Source organism: Halictus rubicundus, chromosome 17 (genome assembly GCF_050948215.1).
Source record: "Halictus rubicundus isolate RS-2024b chromosome 17, iyHalRubi1_principal, whole genome shotgun sequence".
Taxonomy (NCBI): domain Eukaryota; kingdom Metazoa; phylum Arthropoda; class Insecta; order Hymenoptera; family Halictidae; genus Halictus; species Halictus rubicundus.
Genome location: NC_135165.1, coordinates 916,062 through 938,089, shown reverse-complemented (window position 1 = coordinate 938,089; position 22,028 = coordinate 916,062). Strand labels below are relative to the sequence as shown.

Sequence of the window (22,028 nt, the reverse complement as noted above, 5' to 3'; positions counted from 1 at the left end):
TTTCCTTCTGGAAATTTACTGCTGGGGATCCTTCGGGACATTTTTCAGATTACCAAGAGGTTTTTAGGTGAACCGTTCGATAAGTATTGATTTTGGATCGCTACTGATAGGCAGATACAAAAGATTGTCGCGTTGATCGTCCGTTGACTAGATCTCGGAGACTGAATTATGGGCAATCATTTGGCCTAAATATGGAGACGCGGTTCCCGGTGGCATGGAGGTTCAAGCATAAAATTGAAACTCGCCTTAACCTACTTCGTCCTCCCTCGGCTCCGCTCCGGATCGCGCGAAGGGGGTGAGTAACAGCAAAGGGGGTTGGAGAGAGGGTGCGCAGGGTGCGGATGGTGTTGAAGGCGGAGAGGAAAAAATTGACTTGCCACCCCCGCCTGCCGAGGAAAAGGAAACCAGCGGAGCAGGCGTGGTCGTCTAACCCGTTCGAATCCAATTATTCGACGAGCGGTGTTTTGACAGCTCGCACGGTTAAACGCGCGCGCCGGTGCCAGCCGACGTCCGCGGCCTCAAATATAGTTTTAAATCCTCTCCGCACTCGGCGAGCAGCCGAGGGGTAAGTGGGGTTAAGCTGGCCTAGTCGTGAGGTCGCGTCAAACGCAATCGTAAGAGGCATGTTACCCGGTTATGCGAACCGCGTACCGCTTTCACCCCACACCGTAAACATTCCGCGAACTACAACGAAATCCACGTTTCCTCAGTCGCAAAAATTCCCATGCGATTTTCAGTGATCTCGTGACCGTTCTTTTTGGAAAATTTTCACTCCCTCCTGCGGATACATTTCTCCAAAAAATTGTTACGTTTGGGGGAGAAGCTAGAGAGACCGCGGCTCGAACGATCGCGAGGGGCGTGACGCGTCGAATAATCGTTTGTCGTCGCAGTTGATTACAGATTCGGAAATTAGCACGCGTCTAGTTCAGCGAATATTCGCGCGAGCATTAATTGAATCGACGGGCTGTTTGCTGAGTACACACCCCGCTGAAATACAGGGTCGGCATATCGGTGTGTCGGGTCGAGGTGCCTTGGCAAAACACTCCGGCGAAAACAACGACACGGTGACAATTCAAATGCTTCGATAGCCTGATATCGATATCGCGAAACTCGGCTGGTGCGTCCGCGCGTGTATGCACAGCGCGCTGCATTCCGGTCCCGTGAACTCGGCTGTGAATCTTCGTTATCTTAGCCTTCGTTATTTTAACTAGGTCTTCTGTTTTAAAATCAGATTCTTTACCAAAATGTATGCTGATCTCTTCCGATTAGAAATGTCACATGCCGATCTTAATTTTTATTAATCGGATCCTAAAATAGTGTGGAATCTTTTTGCTCGTTCATCTCCTCGATGAAAAGGGAGGATCATTCCGGTTTACATAGTTCGCGGGACACATTGTATGTAGGTCACCGCAGAACTCGAAACGTCGGATTCGCGTATGCGGCGTCGAAATCTCTAATTGTGCCATACCTAAGGATTCCTCGATCAAACGTGCGCCGATCCCGCACACGGACCCCATCCCTCTCTTTTTCACCGGTCGCTTCGTTTTCTCTTTTTCTTTTTTCTTTTGGCCTCCAGCCCCCGTTTTCCAGCTGGAAACTGAAAATACTGGCGGCCGCGCGCACACACGAACTTTTTTCGCGGAGCTTCTCGAATTCAGACGACAGGTTCTTTTTTCTGTTTTTTTTTTTTATAAATGAAAGCACATTTGGGTCGTCGCGGAAAGAGCCGGGGAACGTTTTAAAATTATTTAGTTCCGCGTGCTCGCCCGAAAAACGTACGCCTCACTGCGGAGGATCATGCGGATGTCGACTTTACTAATTTATCGCGTCTGCTTGTTCTCTTAAGGGGTTTGGATATTCTTGAAATTTCTTGCCCTGCAGACTCTGCAGTTTTGCGATAATTACGGACGGAGGTGCGCTTCTAATTCTTACTAAAAAAACCGCATTAAAATTGTATCGCCTCGAGCAAGATATTTTTATGAGGAACGAAGCGCACCAGAACCGAAGCCGAGGGTGCAGTTTTTGAACCCCTAGGGGATGGTGGAAACATCGCAGGAAGATCGGATGAATAAATGTGGAATACCATATGTATAATTCTCAGGGGCCCTAGAGGGCCCTCTGGTATTTATTTACCAACGCCTCGGCAACTCTGCAGCCGTCCGTATAATAAGTTTGTAACAAGTATACTCTCGCCTCGCATCGTTCACACGCACCCGCACGCACCCGAACCGAGCAGTCGACCTCTTGCACCCTCTGGCACCCGCACACTTGTATAATCGTTATTATTTCGTTAATATTTTTCGTTCTCTAGTCGTCGCCGTTAATCCTCCGAAATTGTTCGCTAAGCGGCCGCTCTTTTCGCGTCACCCGCGTCCGTCGACCGAGCGGATCGATTAATCGGACCGTCGCCGAGGAAGAACGATCCATGGATCCCGGGGACTGCCGATCGATCGCGCCCGTCCGACCCGGTGACGTAGGTACGCGTACCTTCGTGTATATGCATATGTATATTATGTATATTTATATTTATAATTATTTATGCATATGTATACGTATGTATAGGTATATACAGTCAAGGTTACACCGCGCTGAGGGCTTGAGTCGTCCCTGCGCTTTTTTTTTTGGAGAGTGTTGGGCAATAGCGATTGAAAACAAGTGACGAATAAGTTCAATTTAGATGGCACTCGCGAGTTATGCTATCGTTTATTTATTGTTCGCGAGCGTGACAAGTGAATTGAAGTTATTCGTTGTTTCGTTAATTCGAACATAATATTATAGAATATAGGAATTATTCATCGATTCGGATAATTGTATTTGCTTGTATTTGTGTTGAATTATAAACGAGTCTTTCACAGGCCACATCAACCAGCTCTCCGTCTGATTAATGCTTGACTTTCTCCACTTGAAAGAAATTTCCTTCACCCTTTCGGATTTCTTTCGCAATTACCACTTATTGTATACTCGCATTTAATGGCTAAAAAGTACAATTTCGATTCGAAGGAACGAATAACATAAACATTTCTATGTTAAGGAGGGGTTGTCAATTTGTAATTCGGAACGAAATAAAATTTGATTCGACGGATGCCCAACACCGTGTCCATTTGTATTATCGTTCGTTCGTCGCCCCGTTAGGTTAATCCACCCCCGACAACCGGCTATTGTCAACAGAGCCGACGAAAAGGGACCCGGGAACACGGACCCTTTCGCTGACTGCACCGTTCCCGTTGGATGGACTCGCCGCTGCGTACCCGAGCACCCTGCAACCCTCCACCAACCCCCGCTGTTCTTTAGCCAAAGCACCGTATAAATGGCCGACAACGTCTCTTCTACCCCTACCCTCTTATCGCGGTATTTACAACGAGACCATACACGCTCGCCTAAAACGCGGCAACTATCAACACCGTAACGACCACCGCCAGTTCTCGGCGATCCTACTCGAGCCGGGAATTTCGAAAATGTCAGCTTACGCCCGGGCCGCGAGGAAATTCGGTGATCATGAGAACCTGCGAAAGAAGCTGACATAACTTTCTCGGGTCGTTACGCTGGCGATCGTTCCTGGGAGATCGCGCTATTCGATGTTGCGTTTCGGCGATAGACTGTGGATCTTCCTGCAATTTTCAAATCCTCTTAGCAGATTTTTGTTCAAGTCGAAAGACTAAGAACCTTCAGAGGCTGTTCTATTTTTCTCTTATTTTCATTTTTTTCGAAATTCTTCGTTTCTCTTCTTGAAGAAAAAGAAATCAATGGATCCCGTGAAAGATCCACAGTCTAGTAATTAACCTATGCGCTGCGGAATTTGTTCTGCTTGTAATACTTAAAACTGCCCTAGTAAGGCATAAACAATCGGCGACACTTGCCAAGAAATATTTCGTTCAAACTATCAGAGACTTTGTTTCAAATATTAAAAACGGACTCGAGGCTGGTCGGGAGCAACAATCGGGCAAAGAAAAATAAATTGCACAGCGCAGAGGTTCCACCGAAGGTAGAAGGGCCAAACGCGAGCCGGCGTTGTCGAGTTGCGCAAAAATTCAGTGGCTGCTCTTTAAAATTGAAGGGCTCGGTGGAAAAAAGGGCACATGTCGTACCATTGCACTGCCACTCGAAACTTTCGAGCACCCTCCACGGCTCGTATTTCTATTATTATATCCCATTGTTCTGCTAGAAAGCGACCGCACACTGTAACCAGAGCCGTCACATTCAGCTCGCTTGATTATTGTAATCAAGTGCAGGCTCATTATCATAACAGAATAATATCGCCGGTGAAATGTTTATTCATTCGGGGACCTTGGTTGTTTGCCAATCGTCGTTGGGGTTTGTAATTTTCTGTTTTCTTCATCATTGTGCGATTTTACGAACTTTTGCATGGAGTATCCGTAGCGAAAAATTCAGGGCTTACAAATGACGAAAGCTCTGTGAAAAAATCCCCGCTGTACTCAAATTTGATGGACCTTTAATTTGGAAATTTACACCGAAACAACGCACGCCTTCTTTTTCACCGATCCCTCATCTATAGAGAACAAAGTGTACTCAAATTTGAAGTCACAGACGAAAAGAAAATTATGGTCACGGGTAATTTAAAATTATTTACATTAAAATTATTGTCGCTATTCTTTGCTATCGTGCAACGAAAATTTCCCCGCTAGAATCACTCAATTTCCCCGGACAAGAAAGATCGCTCAATCGGCAGATCTTTCAAAAAATAATTGCGCAGCATAATCGCGCAGCTCGTGCTCGCCTGCTTACGTCAGGCCTGTCAGGGGCTCTCTCCCTATCGCTGCACATCAAATAAACAATATCAGGGACACGAATCGCGTCGCGTTGCTTATTCGACTATTAATTTTCTCCTCGACATCCCGTTGGATCGAAGCGCGAAGCTCTACACAGGGTTTCCGGGCACACGCACGCGCGTGTACACACCGCACAGAAGCACACACACACACACACACGCACACACACGGACACACAGACGACCAGACGTGCACGCACACGCGTTCCGAGAGGGGAACAACGGAGTCCCCTTTTGTCTTTATTAAGCCTGATTCTCATTAGAGCGACGCTCGCACCACGTTCCAGGAAAAAATTATCGATTCGAACGGAAATGGTCACGTTGGACGCACGAAACTCGGGATTTGAGCGATCCTGTGCGAATTTCTACGATTCTACGATCGTTTAAACATTGTTCCACCCCCCCCCCCTGCGAGCGTGGTGCGTGTGTGCGCGCACCTGTAATGCGAACCCGGCTTTATCCTCTCGCCCGACTGTTTTCTGTTTCGCGTGCGAACCGAGAGAGATCTACTGAAAAGCGACGTCCCACTTTTGCGTCTTCTAAAGCGACCCCCTGCGTCTCGCGAGCCACCCCCGCGCTCGTTAAATATTAAACGGGGGTTGTGCGAGGGTGGAGACACGTTGCGTGCTCCGTTGTTTGTCCCTCGTGACCGGCTTCTCTGACCGTCGAAATCGTTTGTTCTCGGTTTACGCTGGGAGGAAGCGGGTCTGTTGAAACGGCGGGCTCGTAAACACAGGATCACCTTTGCGGACCGGGGTCCTCGGTGCTCGAAAAGTCGCGGAACCGTCCAAAATAGAAACTAATTTATTACTAGGATCATCTAGAGAGGTCTACCTTCGAACACGCCCTCTGCTCTGTAAATTGGCTGCGGTAGACGACACTGAAACTCATTTGCGTACATTTTCGAACATTTTTCTACACTGTCCGAGACTGTCGGAACACTTGCGGCGGGCGAAGCGAATGGCAAAAATGATTAGAGAGTTGGGACAGTTTTTTTAAACAATTTTATACCGAAAGTAGCTTCCAAAGATCGTTGTTTCCTAGTTTCCAACTTAATCGAGAAGGAACGAACTTTCCCCGGTAATTGACCTGTAGCACTCACGTTTAACGAGATATGTTTGTAAAACGATTATTTCGAGTAGCACCCACATGTTTCTGAATTCATGCTTCCCCCCTACTTCAATGTTAAAAGAGCTATCGAGGCCTAACAAATTACACTTCCGACCGACAAGTGTCCCGAAACGTTCCGACGGCAGCGTACAGCTCTTCTATTCGAAAAACCAGCCAGTTAGCATGCGAAACGGACGGTAAATCATTGAACGTGTCGCGTTGGACAGTGGAGCCCACTAGACCCGTGTTTCCTCCCGTTGATATATCGGTTGGCTCGATAATTGTGGCTCAGCTGAAGGCAGAATCTCTCGAAACGAAAGCTTGAATCACTCTGTTGAGCACAGATTTCTGCCACAAAATTTTCTCTATTTTTACTCGAGACAATGAACCTATACACGCCTCTGTTCAAACATTTCTCCGTCACCAGTTCGTAAATACAACCCCTAAGTAACCCCCGAATTGCAATTAACATTCAGCCGATATAGCTGATTAACTATTTCCGGCTCGCGAGACGAGGGTGTCTTCGAAAGTTGGCGGCCGTTCGAGGATTTACGCGAGTCGTTTAGGAAGGATCAAGCATCTTGAATAGTGCGCTACTTAAGTATACATTTACGTAGTTTTACGGTTTTATAATACACGCGTGGCCGGGGTCAGAGTGCGTTTCAAGTAATAAAATATATATATATGTATATGTATATATATATATATATGTTATGTATAATATGTATATGTATACACGCGCACGGGTAAATATGTATAATTGCACGCGTTTTTTTTTAGTGTTTTCAAGTGTGTAGTCGGAGGAGGTTGAGCCATCGTTCTGCTCTACCGACGGAGAAACATGGGGAATTACCGCCCCCTAGGACAGGCTTGCCAACGCTCTACGTGAAAACTAAACCTTAACGACCGGCAAAACACTCCGTAATCAACAGTGTCCACTCTGTTTCACTTCGGAAACTGAAGCAGAAAGTGGGTTGTCTACGCAAAGAACGCAGGACCGCGAACAACGGGTCGTGAGAAATTATGTCTAGGGACTTTTGTAGGGCAATCCCCTGGGCTCGATAGTTGGAAACACCCTGGGACCTTGGAGTCCAAACTCAAAGTTCAGGTTCGGATTCAACGTTTCCGTGATTTTCAGAGTTTAGTAACCTTTTTGGTGTTTTCAGAGGGGGAGCAGTCGTGCCAACTGTTGGTAAATGTCCCGAACTATCGACGCAGTCCCGTCGGTACCGAGAACAGCGCCACGGCGCCAGGAATGAGGTAGTTCTCCGCGAAACTAGTCACTAAAGCAGGGTAGTATTGAGCGACGGTACATTTCTCGTCGTCGGTAAGACAGGAACGCTTCTGTGAGCTTACTTACTAGCTAGGGAATCGAGTACGAGAGGCCCGGCGCGGTGTGCCTCGGGGAAAATCGATTTCTGACCCCCGCCACAGTTTCCAGCGTTACCGCCTCGCGGTGATTCGTTCGCTGTTCGTTTGTTTTTTGGTTTTTTTTATTCATTTTTTCGACAGTCACCGCGACGATATCGACGATACGGTCTCGCAGTGTTGCCACCGTCGCACATCCGGCAATTTTTCGGGGATTTCCCCGATTTCTCGCGATATCTCGGTCGGTAAAGTCGTCTCAGCCGGGATCAGAACCGCATTTCATGCGACCCTCGCGTCCCGGCGAGCAAAAGCGTTCCAGATCCAGGTGGAACGTTCGAGCTGCGGAAATTTTCAGCGAGAGGTGGCAACAGAGCGCGAACGAATCGCTTCGCGTGTTTCCTGTGCCCCCGGCGTTCGAAAAAAGCATCGAAAAAACTGAATCTACGTGAAACCAGAGTAAAACCGCTCATTGGCTGGCCACTTCTAAGAGGTCTTGATATGTTCAATTGGAACCACCGTGTATTTTTCATTGTCTTCTCGAAACGAAATCGCCGCGTTCGACGCGGTTCGTACAACAGCCGCGCGCCTCGATGATCGACGCGATCCAAAAATCATTCGAATGCGCGTATACGTTTTGGCGAAGCTCCCGAAGCTCTTCGAGCTCCCAAAATAACGGCGTCGCTTGTGTAATCGATTCGACGGGCCTCCGTAGATCACTGTACCTCTGTAGAACAAGGATTTCTTTGTCTATTCAGACAATACGAGCTTGCGTGACTATAGGAGACAGTTTTACGAAGGCCCACGAGCGCAACTCATTGGAAGAAAACTTATTCCCTGTTTCTTTGCAATCTCGTCGACTTCCGGCACTGGAAATCATCGTTCCCGCGACACTCTTGTTTTCCACGCTTCCGGAAACACGTTCCTCTCGAACTCGCGGTAGCAGGGAAGTCGAGATTCTATCGGAACTTCTCAACTAAATCATCGACGATCATCGCAAAATCTGTGTGCGTGTTTCTCGTTTGTGCTGCGATAATTAACAAGCGTACGAAACTGGCCCTCGTCCGTTCTTTGCGTTTCTTCGATATGCTTAACTACGAATAGATCGCGGATTTGATGCATTTCTAACGAAAATGATTAGACAAAATTCAACACGGTTGAAAGATCAAGAGCCAAAGATTTTGCTCCTACAATTTCTTGCAACGAAACCTGTGCGCACGTTCTTAAACCTATCTACTTTATTGTATTATTTGTACGCACCACGATCGTCTCGAGCCAACGAACCCAAAGAAACCGACTCGCAAATCGACAGCGGACTCTCGCGCGGCTCGCAACGATCGTCAAGGAAGAATAGGCTAACCCTTTATTGATTTTGTGGATCATTCCGGAAATAAATCTCGCGCGACAGTCCGCTGGTTCAATTACGAGGCACGAACCGGCAGAAGTATTTGCACGGGTCCTTTCACGGGTGGGACAACGCGCTATAAACGAAGAATACGCATCTTGCGGGCCTGGAAATTTTTCGAACGTAATCCGGGAACGCGCGCTATCGTTCTGCAAAGGTACAAATACTTTCTTTGCCGGTCGTGTAACGGAATATACCGTGGGAGCGCGTCAAAAGAATTCCCAAGCAGAGGAGGCACACCAAGTTGCCGTAGAACGACTTCCGTGCTTCGCGAGAGATCGAGAACCAACGATTTCCCGAAGTCCTGTGCGCCTCGGCGCGGGATGATCGATCTATCGCTCGCTCGAAGAAAACCCGTTGTTCCAAACGGCGGGATCGAGATTTTTCTCGACGCGAATTAACATACACATGTACACGTACATTGGGCGTATATACGCCCAGAAATATATATATACATATAAATATATATATAAACGTATATATATATTTATACATATATATGTACACATCTAGTCACACTGGTATGTATACATATATGTATACGTATATAAAGAGAGAGAGAGAGAGAGGGCTGTTCTACGTGCGTGTTATGTATAACGTGACATTTATACATTCGCCGAGTATGCGCCATCACCCTTTTGAGCGACGTGCTCGTGGATCGTAAACTTTATACATTATTGCTTTGCCGATAGCCACGTCACGTACATGCCGATCTGGCTCACGTTCGTCCCACTTCGCCGGGAAAATTCGACTAATTATGCGACGCCTGATCAGCTTAATTTCCCACCCGTTTTTCCGCGGCGGAACTGCCACCGGATTATCGGAAACCATCCCGAAATTTCCTCCATTTTAATTCCTATCACCTGGCAAAGTGGCGTTATTTTTCTTAGCTTCGTAATTTGATTATTAATCCCGCGACCGTTAACCCACGCGAATTATAATCGACGTTAGGATCGAGGAAACGCGACGAGAGTCTTCGTTTTTTTTTTATTTAAAAGCCAAGAGATTTTTAGAGAAGTGACTTGTACGGTAGGTCTGACTCTGGTCAGCCTTCTCTACTGAATTTTCAATTGAACCTCTGCAAGATTCTATCCAATTTATATGATATCATCACGACCACGTAAGTGATGATTAAAATGTGTCTGAGCGTGGTCATCCTTTTCTACTGAATACACGTAGAATCGATTTCTCAAAGAGAGGCCACTCATTTTTATATCATTCTATCGGACCACAAACTGCAGCACAATGGAACAATGTATAAAGAACTTGATTGATATGTCTGACTAGTGTCAGGCTTCTCTACTGAATTTCAAAGTAAACTCCTCAAAGAGAGACATTCGAGTTTACGTTATCGTATCGAACCACAAACTGTGCGACTTTGAAACAACATTTAAAAGACTCGAACGATACGTCTGACTTCGGTCAGCCGTTTCTACTGAATCCCAAACGAAGCAATCTCCTCGAAGACACATTATTTATTACTTTTTCTCCGACGCTGTCCGTCAATTTCCTTGACTTGAAAATCTCGAAGTCGCCTAGTTTCAATTATTGTCTTCACAGGGGACCAGAATAAACCTCTAATTTCTCTAACGATTTCAATAGAACTGGAAACACTTGTTGCTACTTGTAACAATTACTTTCTTCCGATCTTTTCAAACTTAGTTAATAGAAACAAGCTAGAATCTGATATGTTCGATATGAAGATATGCGTTTTCGGAAAACGAACGAGAGCCAGATTCGTTTTGATAGCCTCCTCTTCGCTATTTCCTGTTCTTTCCTTTTTACACACGGACTCGAGGACGCGCGCACAATTAATTCACCCTAAACTGACGAAACCCTCCTAATCGGATTCCCCGACGATTCACGCTCCGTCGTCCCCGTCCCGCAAACGACTCTCGCCTGTTCATCTTTTTATCTCCTCTTTTCGTTTTTTCTTTTCTCTCTCCGCGTTTCGTTTCTCGTTATCCGCGCGCTTGCCGTGCGGCCACCGTGTAACGCTTACTCGCGAAATATGTCGCCCGCCTGTCCGGTTCAACCCCCATTTTACAACCATAACTCCACCCCCCGCCACGGCTCGACACTGCCCTCAAAATAATTTTCAAAAATCTCCAGGCGTCTTTCATAACTGTAAGAAAATTTATCGATTTTTCAAAGTCGACGTCGCAAAAGCAAATTTGCCGATTCCTTTCGCATCTTCGAAAAGCTGAGAATAAAAAATTAACCCTCTGTTAACCCTCGTTCACTCGAAACCAGCTTCATGAATTACGAATGTGGCGGCAAACGTGAGAAATGTCTCAGATGTTTACGAACAACGCGGAGTAAAATGAAACGGCGGCTTTCGCGCGTGTTTATAAAATATTTATATGTTGTTGTTAATATAGCTTTTCCCTCTGAATTTTGTAGGCAGACCGTGCGCTAATATTTCAGTGCACATATTTTTTGTTATTCGTTCATAAAGGCTGGAGTTGAATGTAAAAGATAAATGAAACTGAAAATTTAATTCTTTCAACCAGCGTGTTAACGCACGGGGCATTTTGAAAATTTGCGTTCGACACGTTTGGGAATACCGCTGACGCGTCATCCGCACAGTCTAATTGCAAAAATGATTAAGTGCACACATTAATGGATTCACAACGTTTGCAAATGTTTCCAAATGATTCAGGACGTTTCTGCTTTCGCTCTTGCAACGGAAGACACTTCCGCTTTGCTTTTACGACAAATAATCTCCTGAAATGAAAACTGTAGACACTTCCACTTTGCTTTTACAGTAAAGGTAATATTAAGGACACTTCTGCTTTGTTTTCACAGCGACGGATTTTCTCCGAGTAAAAGCGATCTTTTAATAATTAATTCGTCCCCTATTTTGATTCTCACAAAACGGGTTCAGAAATCCTAATCCAGTAACCACTGTCTCAGTGGAAAAATGAAAACCGTTACGAAAAGCGACCCAGGATCTGATTGGAATGTTGAATCGTCTGGAGGGTTGAAAGCGGCATACAGGGTGTCTCAAAATGGCCGGGTGAGGATCGAATCGATGGAAAACGGCGCGATCGCCGAAGAATTTTCCGAATTTCCGGCGAGGCGTTCGCAGTTTTGGCGCGGTTCCTGGCGCCGGAATTCGTAAAATTAGTATTCGGGACGCGTCGGTCGCTTGTCGAGATTATAATCGAGCCGACGAGCGGGGACGAGGTGTTACCGCTGAATAATTTGAGGTCGTGTGTTTCGGCGTCGTTTGTAAACGTCACGCGGCGCGGGGCTGGCTGTTTAGAAGTTTCCCGGGTTTTCCGCTTCTTTCTCCTTTCCGGTGACAAATCGACCGTTTTAAAGCGGGTGTCTCCGGGCCTGCGAAACGTTCGCGAACCAACGCTGTCGCGGAATTATCCTGCCTGCTCTGTCATGCCACGGGCCGGGACATAATTAAACTGTCCCGGGACCATTTGAACACGATAATCGCTCTCGATCGACGAACGTATCGTTGCCAGTCCTCCTCTCCGACAGTTCGGAATTAATTCGAAGTTTTTTCGAAAGTTCCCGAAGGCTCCGGATTTGCTGGTCGATCGAGGCAACCGTGCGAGAGACACTCGCTTTTCTCTTCTCCGTTCGTTTCCTCTCCGTTTGCTTCGCTCTCTCGTCTTTGTTACAAGGTTATCAACAATCTACAGTTATATCTATACACTCGAGCCTCCCGCGACGCCTGAAACGCTCTTTAAATTTAGCTCTGAACTTTAACAAACACCTAATGGTCCGATACAGGAGGAGCGTTCGCTTTTGCTAGCCTATTAGGTATACCATAAATTAGCGGTTGTCATTTACAGACTCTACGGTGCTTCTTCTTTTTACACGCGCGCTGTCGTTTGCCGGCGATCGGGGGATCGTTCTCTCCCCCGTAATCGGTTCTGCGATCGAGCCGCCCGATCTCGACGCGTTACGACCCTGAGCTGAGCGGGAATTAAGTGCTGGAGAGCCATCCGAGATTTTAAACAGAACCGGAACGAGCGCCGAGAGGAAACCACTGAGAATCCGAAACTGTTCGTTGAGGAAAATTTAAAGTGATTTTCTTGACTCTGCCAGCACTTTCCATCGAATTTGCAGCGTGCGAATATCTTCAGAAAATTGCCCCAAGTTCGAATTCGATTTAATCCCAGTCTCCTCGAATCGATTTATTAAAACGCAAGCTACACGAAATCGCGGCAGAAGGTATTTTGGAATCTGACCTACAAACGAAATTAAATTCGGACTGCGATTTAACCGAACGTAGTAGAGTTATTTCTGCGATTGGTCTTGCAGTCACGTTCCAATCCGAAGAGGACTTGATCAGAAATCGATTTTTCAAAACGCGCTGAATTTTCAACCACCGGTTCCGAAAATGGACTCTCAGTCTATTGTCCGTATCTTTGTCAATTGTCGATAACGTCCATTGAAAAATTAATGACAACTACTTGAAAACATACCGTATCGGACGCAAGAAGTCCCGTTACCGAAAAAATTCGCAATCTGGCGGCGTTTCTCTTAAAAATGCAAGAGCAGGCACTGTTCCCAACATGTTTCCGATCGGAAACGGGTTTCACGGTGACCCGAGCTTGCAGATCGCCTGCCGATTCTAATGATCGTTCCCAGGCCGGCTGCAATATCGCCGCCGATCCAGCACCCCGGTTGATCTCGGCGCGTGTTTGGATCCACGCCCGTTCCCCGCATATGGGATCCCCTTATTATTGGGCCACGTATCGGGACGAGGATGTCGCCGCAATAAAAGTCCGCCGCGAAAATGCAACCGGCGCGGAATCGGTCTCAATATCTGCGCCCGTCCTCTAACAATCGATTCGCCCAGGCTAAGGCTCGTTCCGCTCGCGATCGAATGGCCCTCGAAACTGTTTCGTGTCGCTTCTATCGGCTCGTTTCCGGCGCGTCTTCGCTCTGTAACGAGCCGCGGGAACGACCGTCGAAAATTCCGCCGGCTCTCCGCCATAACGCCCTATCGACGGCTGCGAACGGAAGTGGAACGGACGTCGAAACGCGCGTCCGAAGATTCACTCGACGAACCCGTTCGAAAGAACGGATAACGGTCGTTCCTGAAGAAGCTCCTGCGTGCGTGCGGGCCGAAAATTCATGTGGCGCGTCAAAGGGCATGTTTCAAGGACCGAAAAGTGGTTGGAAAGTCGAAGTCAAGATTGGACTGAAGAGCAGAGGAAGGTGGAAGCGAATATTTGTCTTGTTGTGTTGTGCAATACTCGGGGAACGTTCCACATGAAATTTCCCCACCAGGAAAAATCGCCGACTTCAGAATCCAGTCACGAATTTCGCAAACCGGAAGACCCAGGTCCCCCTTTCCTTCCCCCGATCGGCCGGCTAACGATCCCGAATTCTCTACGTATCTGATCCACGAGGCACGAAGATTAGAGCCCCGTTAATTAGGTGCGCCAGCTCGACTCTGTTTCGTTGATGCACACGCCCGAGGCCGTTCGTTTCTCGGTTTCCGAGAACACGAATATGTATGTATATATTTATATGGTTTCTCCTCGCGTTTCCCACGTTCTCTTCGTCTCCTCGTCTTCGCGTTCCGCGCGCGTTTCCCGTTTTCTATTCTCTCCTTCTGAGCTGCTGCGACGCGATCCCGTTCTCCTCTCTGTTCTCCGTCGTTCCTGAAGAATCGTTCGGCTCTCTCCCTCTCTTCAATAGGTGTGGCTGGTGATTGGCGGCCCGTGTCACGAGGCGATCGGACACGAAGACGACGCCGATCGAACCAGACCGAGGAGGATCAGAGCGACGAGGAGGACGCTCCTCGACCTCGCGAGACCCGCAGCCTCGTTGCTGTAGGGTAGCTTGACCTCGACCTCGGCCATCTTGAACATCGAGAGCAGCGGATGCGTGTGGAGCTCGTGGTGCTTGTTGTTGATCTTGTCGCTCAGGTCCTGGAGCATCGCGGCGCACTGCTCCTGAAACACCAACCCCCGCAAACTGTTAGTATTGTTATTCTCTACGCGTACAATCAGCATCTTCACCCCCATCACCCTTCAACCCCCTGCCTTTGCAAGTTTCAGATAGAAAAACGTAAAAATCTGACGTTTCGCGTACAACAATCTAATAGAAAGGCGGATCAAGACCATTCGAATTGCACCTGCAAGGAATTCGCACAATAATCTGCAGTCCGGAGGTGACTTGCTCCGCCTCCTGCAGAGTATCGCGTCGAAGTAACTTCAACAATGGAACTTCTCTCGGGGGTGGGTTGAGGATTTTTTGTCGTGTCGTCGACGACAACTTGGTTCCGGTGTTGTTTTTTTCGGGGAGACGAAGGCGCGAGGGCTGTTTTAATGAACGAGGAAGACGCGGGCCGCGAGCAAACAAGTTTCCGCGAAGTAATAAACCGCGCCGCGACGTTTTCTAAGCGCGAAGAAACGGTCCGCGACGAGACAATGCGCTTCTGTTATTGTTAATTTAGCATAATTTGCCGGCGAGGCAGGGGGCCCGGGTTTTAAACGGAACGGCGACGCCCGCGAGAAAAATTAGCACTTGTTATCTGGAACAGGCCGGGAGAGCGAGGACAATGCCAGCCGGCTGTAACAAAGGCGAGAAAAACTCCGGGGCCCCCGAACAATATTAGAACGTGATTTAATTTTTGATTACGTAGGAGGTGCGCCGTCCCCGGGACATCATTCTTTCGCGCGACTTTTCCGCTTAATTAAGTCGTTACGATAATGTTCCGAGCGCGAATCCGTGTCCACCGGCCCGGGATGAAAAACCGGAATGAATATTTCGTTGTTCCTGTTTCTCGGGGAACGCGTTCCGGCTGATTTTATGGTTCTCGGCGAGAGAAGGATTTCGCGTTGTCCTTCTTCGGGGAAGAAAGATTCAATGATCAACAATTTCAACGAAAATCTCAGGAAGAAAATTTTTCAATGTCCATTCATTTCAACTGCTCTCCAAACACCTGGAATTCGGACGTAACGTCTCCGAATTTCGAAATCAGAGTCTGCCGATACTTTCCGACAGTTCCACCCCTTCGGCCGGCGAAAGGCTGGCCTAAAAAATTACAGAGCCGGTGTGCCCGATAGAGGGGTGCAGCTAGGGTCGTGGAGGGTGTTCCAGGCCGCGCATAAATACCCGTCAAAATTCCTCGAAGCCATGGGACGTGGCTCAAAAGTTCATCCATCAGCGCGGAAGTTGCCGCCCTCCAATTTGTCGGCGGGCGAAAAGGTCGGCGCGTATCGCGTTTTCTCTGCCGGAAATCCGATAGCCGGACACTGGATACACGGGATAAAAAGAGCCGGATGGAGAGCGAAAAGGAAAGACAGAGAGAGAGAGAGAGAGAGAGAGAGAGAGAGAGAGAGAGAGAGAGAGAAGAAGCGGGACAGAGGAAACCGTGGAAAAATATTCGAAAAAGGAATCTGACGAGCGCAGGAGCCCGGGAAAAGCAGGAGCGAGTCGAGGGGCGACAGATGCGTGGTCGGATCGATGCGGATCGAGAAAAACGAATTCCCCGGCGCATCGGTAATTCGAAAGACTCTCCTCCGCGAAAAGTTATTCGAAATGGCGCGCGTGGGCGGCTTGTTTCCCGCTCCCCCACCTTCCTGCTGGAATTTAATTTCATTGAAAATCCGACGTCGATGCCTCGGGGGCGAACGAAGCTCGAGGACGAGGGAGAACGGTGACGTCGTCGTTGTCGTCGTCGTCGGCGGCGTCGGCGGCGTCGGCGTCGGCGTCGGCTTTCGAACGCCGATGCTCGGCCCACGTGGCGCCACGAACCACCCCCGAAAATATCGCCGAAAAATCGCTCGACGCGTCCTCCTCCGCCGGAAATTAAAGATTCAACGAGCCGAGGGTAATTTCGGCGAACAAGAAGCCGAAACAAAGAGACACCGTCGAGGAACAGAGAGGAGACTGGAGGGTTGGTAGCACCGGGAGAGGGGTGGGTATGGTAATCGATGCTGGGGCGAGTTACATTCGGCGCAGTTAAGTCGAACCAGAGGGAAACCAGAAAATGTCTCTGGGCGATTCTTTCTACCTCCGTGGAATGGAGAAAGTTTTTGGATAGGGGTTGTCTCTTTGGACGAGCCCCTGACCTTTCGTAGGGGTTGACACCCCTCACAGTACAATCTTCATTGAATTAACAATTTCTTTGATACGTTGACCAACCAATATTCGTACAAAGTCAAACAACATTTGTACAATAAATTCTCCATCGGATATTTTTACGCATTTCCCGTGATTAAGAACTTTTGGGGCGGAAACGTTCCGGCTGTCGAAGCGGCCCCGAAAGAAAGCGTAATTGAATAGAATACCGCGGAGTAATAACGCCGCGTACACGGTGCCCGGGTCAAAGCCCAGGACGATAATTCATTTTACATATCGGCCCGGGTGCTAATTGTGCCAGCGAGTTTCCCCAGCGCGTCCCGTCGCGGCTTAATTATCGAATATCCGAGCCGACCGCGAATTTCGTCGCGTTCCCGCTGTCGGATGCCTTTTGAACTTCTGCTGCTCTGCCGGCCAAGATTCCTCCCTCCGTCCGTCGCGTCGAATCGCTTGAATTGTATCTGTATAATTAAGAACTTGGCCGGCCCGCGAAATTCGTAACATAAATCAGCCGAGCCCGGCCCGCGTTAAATAATTCCGCGTGTTTCTCGCGACTCGCCCCCGTACGTTTCCGAGGATCATAGCTCCGCGAAAGGGCCACAATGAACGTTCTTTTTCTTGTTTATGCAAACCCGATGCAAAGCCGCCGAAACGCTATCTGAAAGTTTCATTTAGGCAACCGCTGGACCGCGTCGGAAGCGTCTGGACTTTCAAATTTTCGCGGAAATTATTCGCACGGTTCCGCCATTATTTCCTTTCGCGTAGCACGAAAGGTCCTGTTAGACGTTACGTTCAATCGTATCTTCTACTCGTTGGTGTTTCATTCAATTTTCGTCCTTTGACTTCGATTAGATTGCTTCGCCGAACAATTGCTGGCAGTAGCGGCGACTAATTGGTTGGATAAAAATCGCAGAAGCGAAATGGCGCGTGGGAGAATACGGTATTCGCCGGATTTCGCGTCGGAACGGACGAATTACGTTAATTCTTGGGGGCTCGGTTGGCTCTCTCGTTGAATAATAATCAACCGGTTCCCGAAATAATGACACGCCCGGAGGGAAGGTTTGAATCGATCCCCGAGCTGTTCGTTATCCGCGGGGGTTTTGCGAGGCAGGGTATAATACGAGGAGCGTAGGGGAGGAGGAGGGGGACGGATAGGATCTGTTTCATGCCAGCCACGAATCGTTCCTTTCATCGGGCAAATAATATTCCCGATCCGGGTGCCTAGGGTAACTAATGATGTTCTCCGCGAGAGAGCTGCTACGCCGCCAACGACTCCTCCCTATTTATACGTATTTCTGCGAGGAGGATGCCAATCAAACCGCGGCAGTTATGGATAGCCCGACCTTATTCAGGGTTCACGTTATTTCACCGGTAATCCCGCGACGTGATAAACACGCCGGAACCCTGTTCCACAGGTGAGAGGGAACCCGAATCTCTCGACAATTCGGACAGGAATCTCCTGTATCGCTAACCGGAAATAGAGTACACGGAACGGAAGGGAACAACGTCCGGGATTTCGAGAGAATTGAAAAATGTCTCCCAACGGGAAATAAAAAATGTAAAAGATACACGGAGGAATGGAAAACAGGAAACGGAGGAGATTAAGAAGCAGCAAAAACCCCCGCGGCGAACGCCGAAGCAGGGAAAGAAACGGACCAAAACGACGAGGAACGGATTAACGAAGAGACAACAAGAGATAGCAAAGAAGAGAACGGTAAAAGGATTCTGGGAAAAAGCGCGAGACGCCGCAAAGGTCAATATTCCCGCACGGATAGCAAGAGCGACGTGAAAGTCGGCGAACAGGGAGGAAAAAATTCGGGGCTCGGTGGAAAAGGGTGGAAAAACGGCGACACAAGGTGACAGGGGACATTAGGGGTCGAGAAAAAATGGAGGCTGCTCGGAGGCTAACGGAATAAATCTTTCATTAGGAGCTCCTCCCACGGACAATGTCCTGAGAAGATATACTATGAAAAATACAAGGATGTTGGAGTGGTCAACGTAGTACTGGAAGGTTGATCCGGGCTCGAAGGGTTTCCCTGCTTCGCTAATGCCCTCACACATTTTTTATTTACAGAACTGTATCTACTCGGCAGTCTGAATGCGTTGGACCACAGCTATCAATTTTCCCCGAGGAGGAATAAATAAGTTTAAACAATTTTCGACCGAATTCGGCAACATCTCCTTCAGAATTCGCCGCAGAATTTTTCTGGTCAGAGAGAAGTGTGTTTTTCGAATTTAGCCCGAGTCTTCGATGCAAACAGGGTTGACAGAAGGGGACGAGGATGGCCAGAAGAGGACGAGGGTGGTCCAGGAGGGCAGTAAAGGGAGTGAAAGTTATCCCGCGGACCCTCGCCAGTTCCATTCGACTCCGAACGCGAACGAGAGCAGGTGGAAGATGGTGCAGGTGCATTCTCGAGCTGCAGTTCACTCGGCGGCCAGCTGCCATTATCCCTCGACAGGGCGAATCCCTTATTAATGGTCGGCTAATTGGATTTCTTGGCGGCGGGATAGTTACGTCGACGTGCCTCCTCGCGCGTCGTTCACCTTCGTGAGTCGTGGAGGCGAGCGAAGAAACGGGGAAACGTCGATAGACGAGGAATTAAACTGGATCGCGGGAGAACGTGAGTGGAGAAGAGGGGCCGAGAGAAAACCTAGTGAAAAGTAATGAACGAAATAAGAAAGTCCGGCTGGAACCGAGCAAAGAAAAATAGCCGCAGGAAAAGAACTACCAAGAAAACTGGCGGTGCCTAAGTCGGAAAAACTGACGGACAGTCGCAGAATTCGAAAGGAACGGGGACGTGTTTTCGAAAAGAAGAATCAAGAGAATGGAAGAAAATGAATACACTATAGTAGAGTTCGAGGGAAGTCGCAAAGCCACGCCCACTATTTACACTGTTCAGATAGAGAAGCTCCGCCTTCGCTATGCAATAGCCACGAAGCCACGCCTACTTTCTACGCTTAACAGCAAGCAAGTGTACAGCTTAAAATTTTCTGGAGACTATAAAACCATCGTAGTCTTCGTCAGCAATAAAAACAATAAACGTCTTCGCTGACAAATTCGAAAGATGGAGAGACTTTCCTCTTTCGTCGACAGCTCCGCCGCGCAGCGTTGCCCCAGGGGGCAATCTCGAGCGCCTGTTGCCCACGCTTCCTCTCTGCGACCTCCTCGGCAGCGATGTTCGCGCTCTCGGCAGACGCACGCGATAATTAGCGTCGTCATCGGTGGATCTCGGGGTTCCACGAGAGCACGTGTCAAATCCCATTATGCCTCCATTATAAATTGACGTCGTCGTTTAGCAGGATGACGCCGCGAGGATCATCTAAGACAGAGGGAAACCGGCTCTGACAGGGAATCCGCGGGAGCAATCGTTCCTGATACCGAATGCAACAGTCCCCCGATGAAAGGACTGCTGCTCTCTACGTACACCCGCGTCTCTCGGATGAGATGGAAGGGCCAGTGGGAGTCCTAATTGCAAGATGGATCCCTGTCTGTCCTTCATTATGTCTCTCGATGCTGCACCGTCGTCCCAGACGGCGTCGCTCCGAACTTCTCTCTCTCTCTCTCTCTCTCTCTCTCTTTCTGAATCCCTCTTTCCATGTTTCCTGGTGATTACAAAGCTGAATCCTAAATTTCCCTACCACTCATCCTTTTATCTTCTTGACTCTGTGGCGGGAGTAATTTGCTATCTGTCTTCTATTTTGCTTATTTCGTACCGGTCCTCCGGAGGTCTTTCTTTCTTTCGTTAGACTCACTTTAATCCGACGATTTCTTCTGCTCCCAGGATGTTGTTGCATTTATCTTGCTGCTTTTGGTTCGCTTTAATATCTCGTTCAACGTTTGTTCGTTCTCTTTGGAATTCTATCGCTGGCTGTCGGAGAGGCGGGAGATTTGAATTCTGCGGATCCCCGAAAACCGAGGCCCCTCGCAAAAATATCGCGGGCGGCGGTGTCGGCTGATTTGCATTGCGTGACAGGGCTGTTTTCCACGACGGCGATCCTTTACGTGTTATAAACTCGGCATGCGTTGCATGTCGTTATTCCAGGCCCTTCTCTCCCCCCGTTCCCACCCTTGATATTTATTTCTCCGAGCGCTCGCCCCCCTTTTATCCGGGGGGGGGGGGCCCTTCTTCCTTCGTTCTCTTCTCGTGTCCCTTCCTCCCTTCCGTGCTTCTCCTCTCTCTCTCTTTTTTCCTCTCCGCCGCCGCTTTAACGACTAACGTCGAGCGAGTCTGCTCGGCGTCGTTATTGATTAAGCGGGCACGTGAAGGCGCACGGGCGTCTTGCATGCCGGAATTCCTTTTTTCCCTTTTTATCCGCGGGACTTTATTGGCCCACGCGACGCCACGCCACGCCGCACCGGCCCGACGCCCCGCAACCCCGCGCAACCACCCCCGAGCACGAGAAATATTTTCGGGACGTGCTCTACCCCCGATCCTCGATCGCACGAACGCGCGGCCCTCCATCAATCGCGAAACGTAGATCGCGAGATCTTTTCGTGTTCCGCAGTTCTTCTTTTGTCACGCGGAAGATGTGGAACAGAGATTGCCCCGTGGGCCACTGGGGAGCCGCTGGAGGAGACCGGCGTGGAAGCCACCCCTGTTTCAATTTTTAAATTGTTAATTAGAAAACCTGAAGAATTTCTCCGACGCGATGCGATCGAACCGATTTGCTCGCGGACGTTCTTGATCCGGCGCCAACCAGGATCGCGCGTTAAGATCGAGCAATCTGGGAACCCAGGAGGCCTAGATCTCGATCATGGTGTTCCAGGGAATCCCCGCAAACCGCAGAATTCCTCCGGCCGGATATTTCGTTGCAGAGAATCGCAGGGACGTCCGAGAACAACAGTCTCGTTTGCATAATCGCGCGGGAATCTTTTCGAAATCCGGCACGCGGAAGGGTGTCTGTAGGGGTTGAGGGGTTGCAGGGTGAGCATGGTATCGCTAAACAGCAGGAAAAGTCCGGATGCACGGCATGTTAATCCCGTGGAATCTGCTGGAACCGGTTTCGAGCCGGACAACGCTGAATCGTAGGGGGTTGAGCAAAAAGACGCTCGGATTCGGACGAGTATGAGAGAGGCGGATAGAGGAACGTTAGGGGATGAAAGGAGGACGAAAACACGCGTCTACGGAAGCCCGGAGAACAGCAGCCGTTTCCCTTTAAACCCCTGCTGGCAGCCCCGGTTGCGTGTTAAAGGGTTTTCCTCCTTGTTTCGGAACGTTCTTAAATTCTGTAAAGCTCTCCGGGCGTTGACGAGCCGTTCCACTGTTTTAAAAATGAAAGCCGGCCCTTTTCCCG

General features: G+C 48.8%; 1 protein-coding gene across 4 annotated transcripts in view; it reads right to left on the bottom strand.

Moving 5' to 3' along the window:
- The window catches only part of LOC143362444 (glycine receptor subunit alpha-2-like), a 307,384-nt gene that overhangs the window by 17,077 nt on the left and 268,279 nt on the right, over positions 1 to 22,028 (bottom strand). For 2 of the 4 annotated variants that reach the window (XM_076802621.1, XM_076802623.1), the window contains one exon: positions 13,882 to 14,599. The exons of the other annotated variants lie outside the window; for them this stretch is intronic. In XM_076802621.1, the coding sequence (XP_076658736.1) occupies positions 14,369 to 14,599 (231 nt within the window). In that variant the 3' untranslated portion in view covers positions 13,882 to 14,368. Of the gene's footprint in view, positions 1 to 13,881; positions 14,600 to 22,028 lie in introns of those variants that run through there. 4 annotated transcript variants of the gene reach the window in all.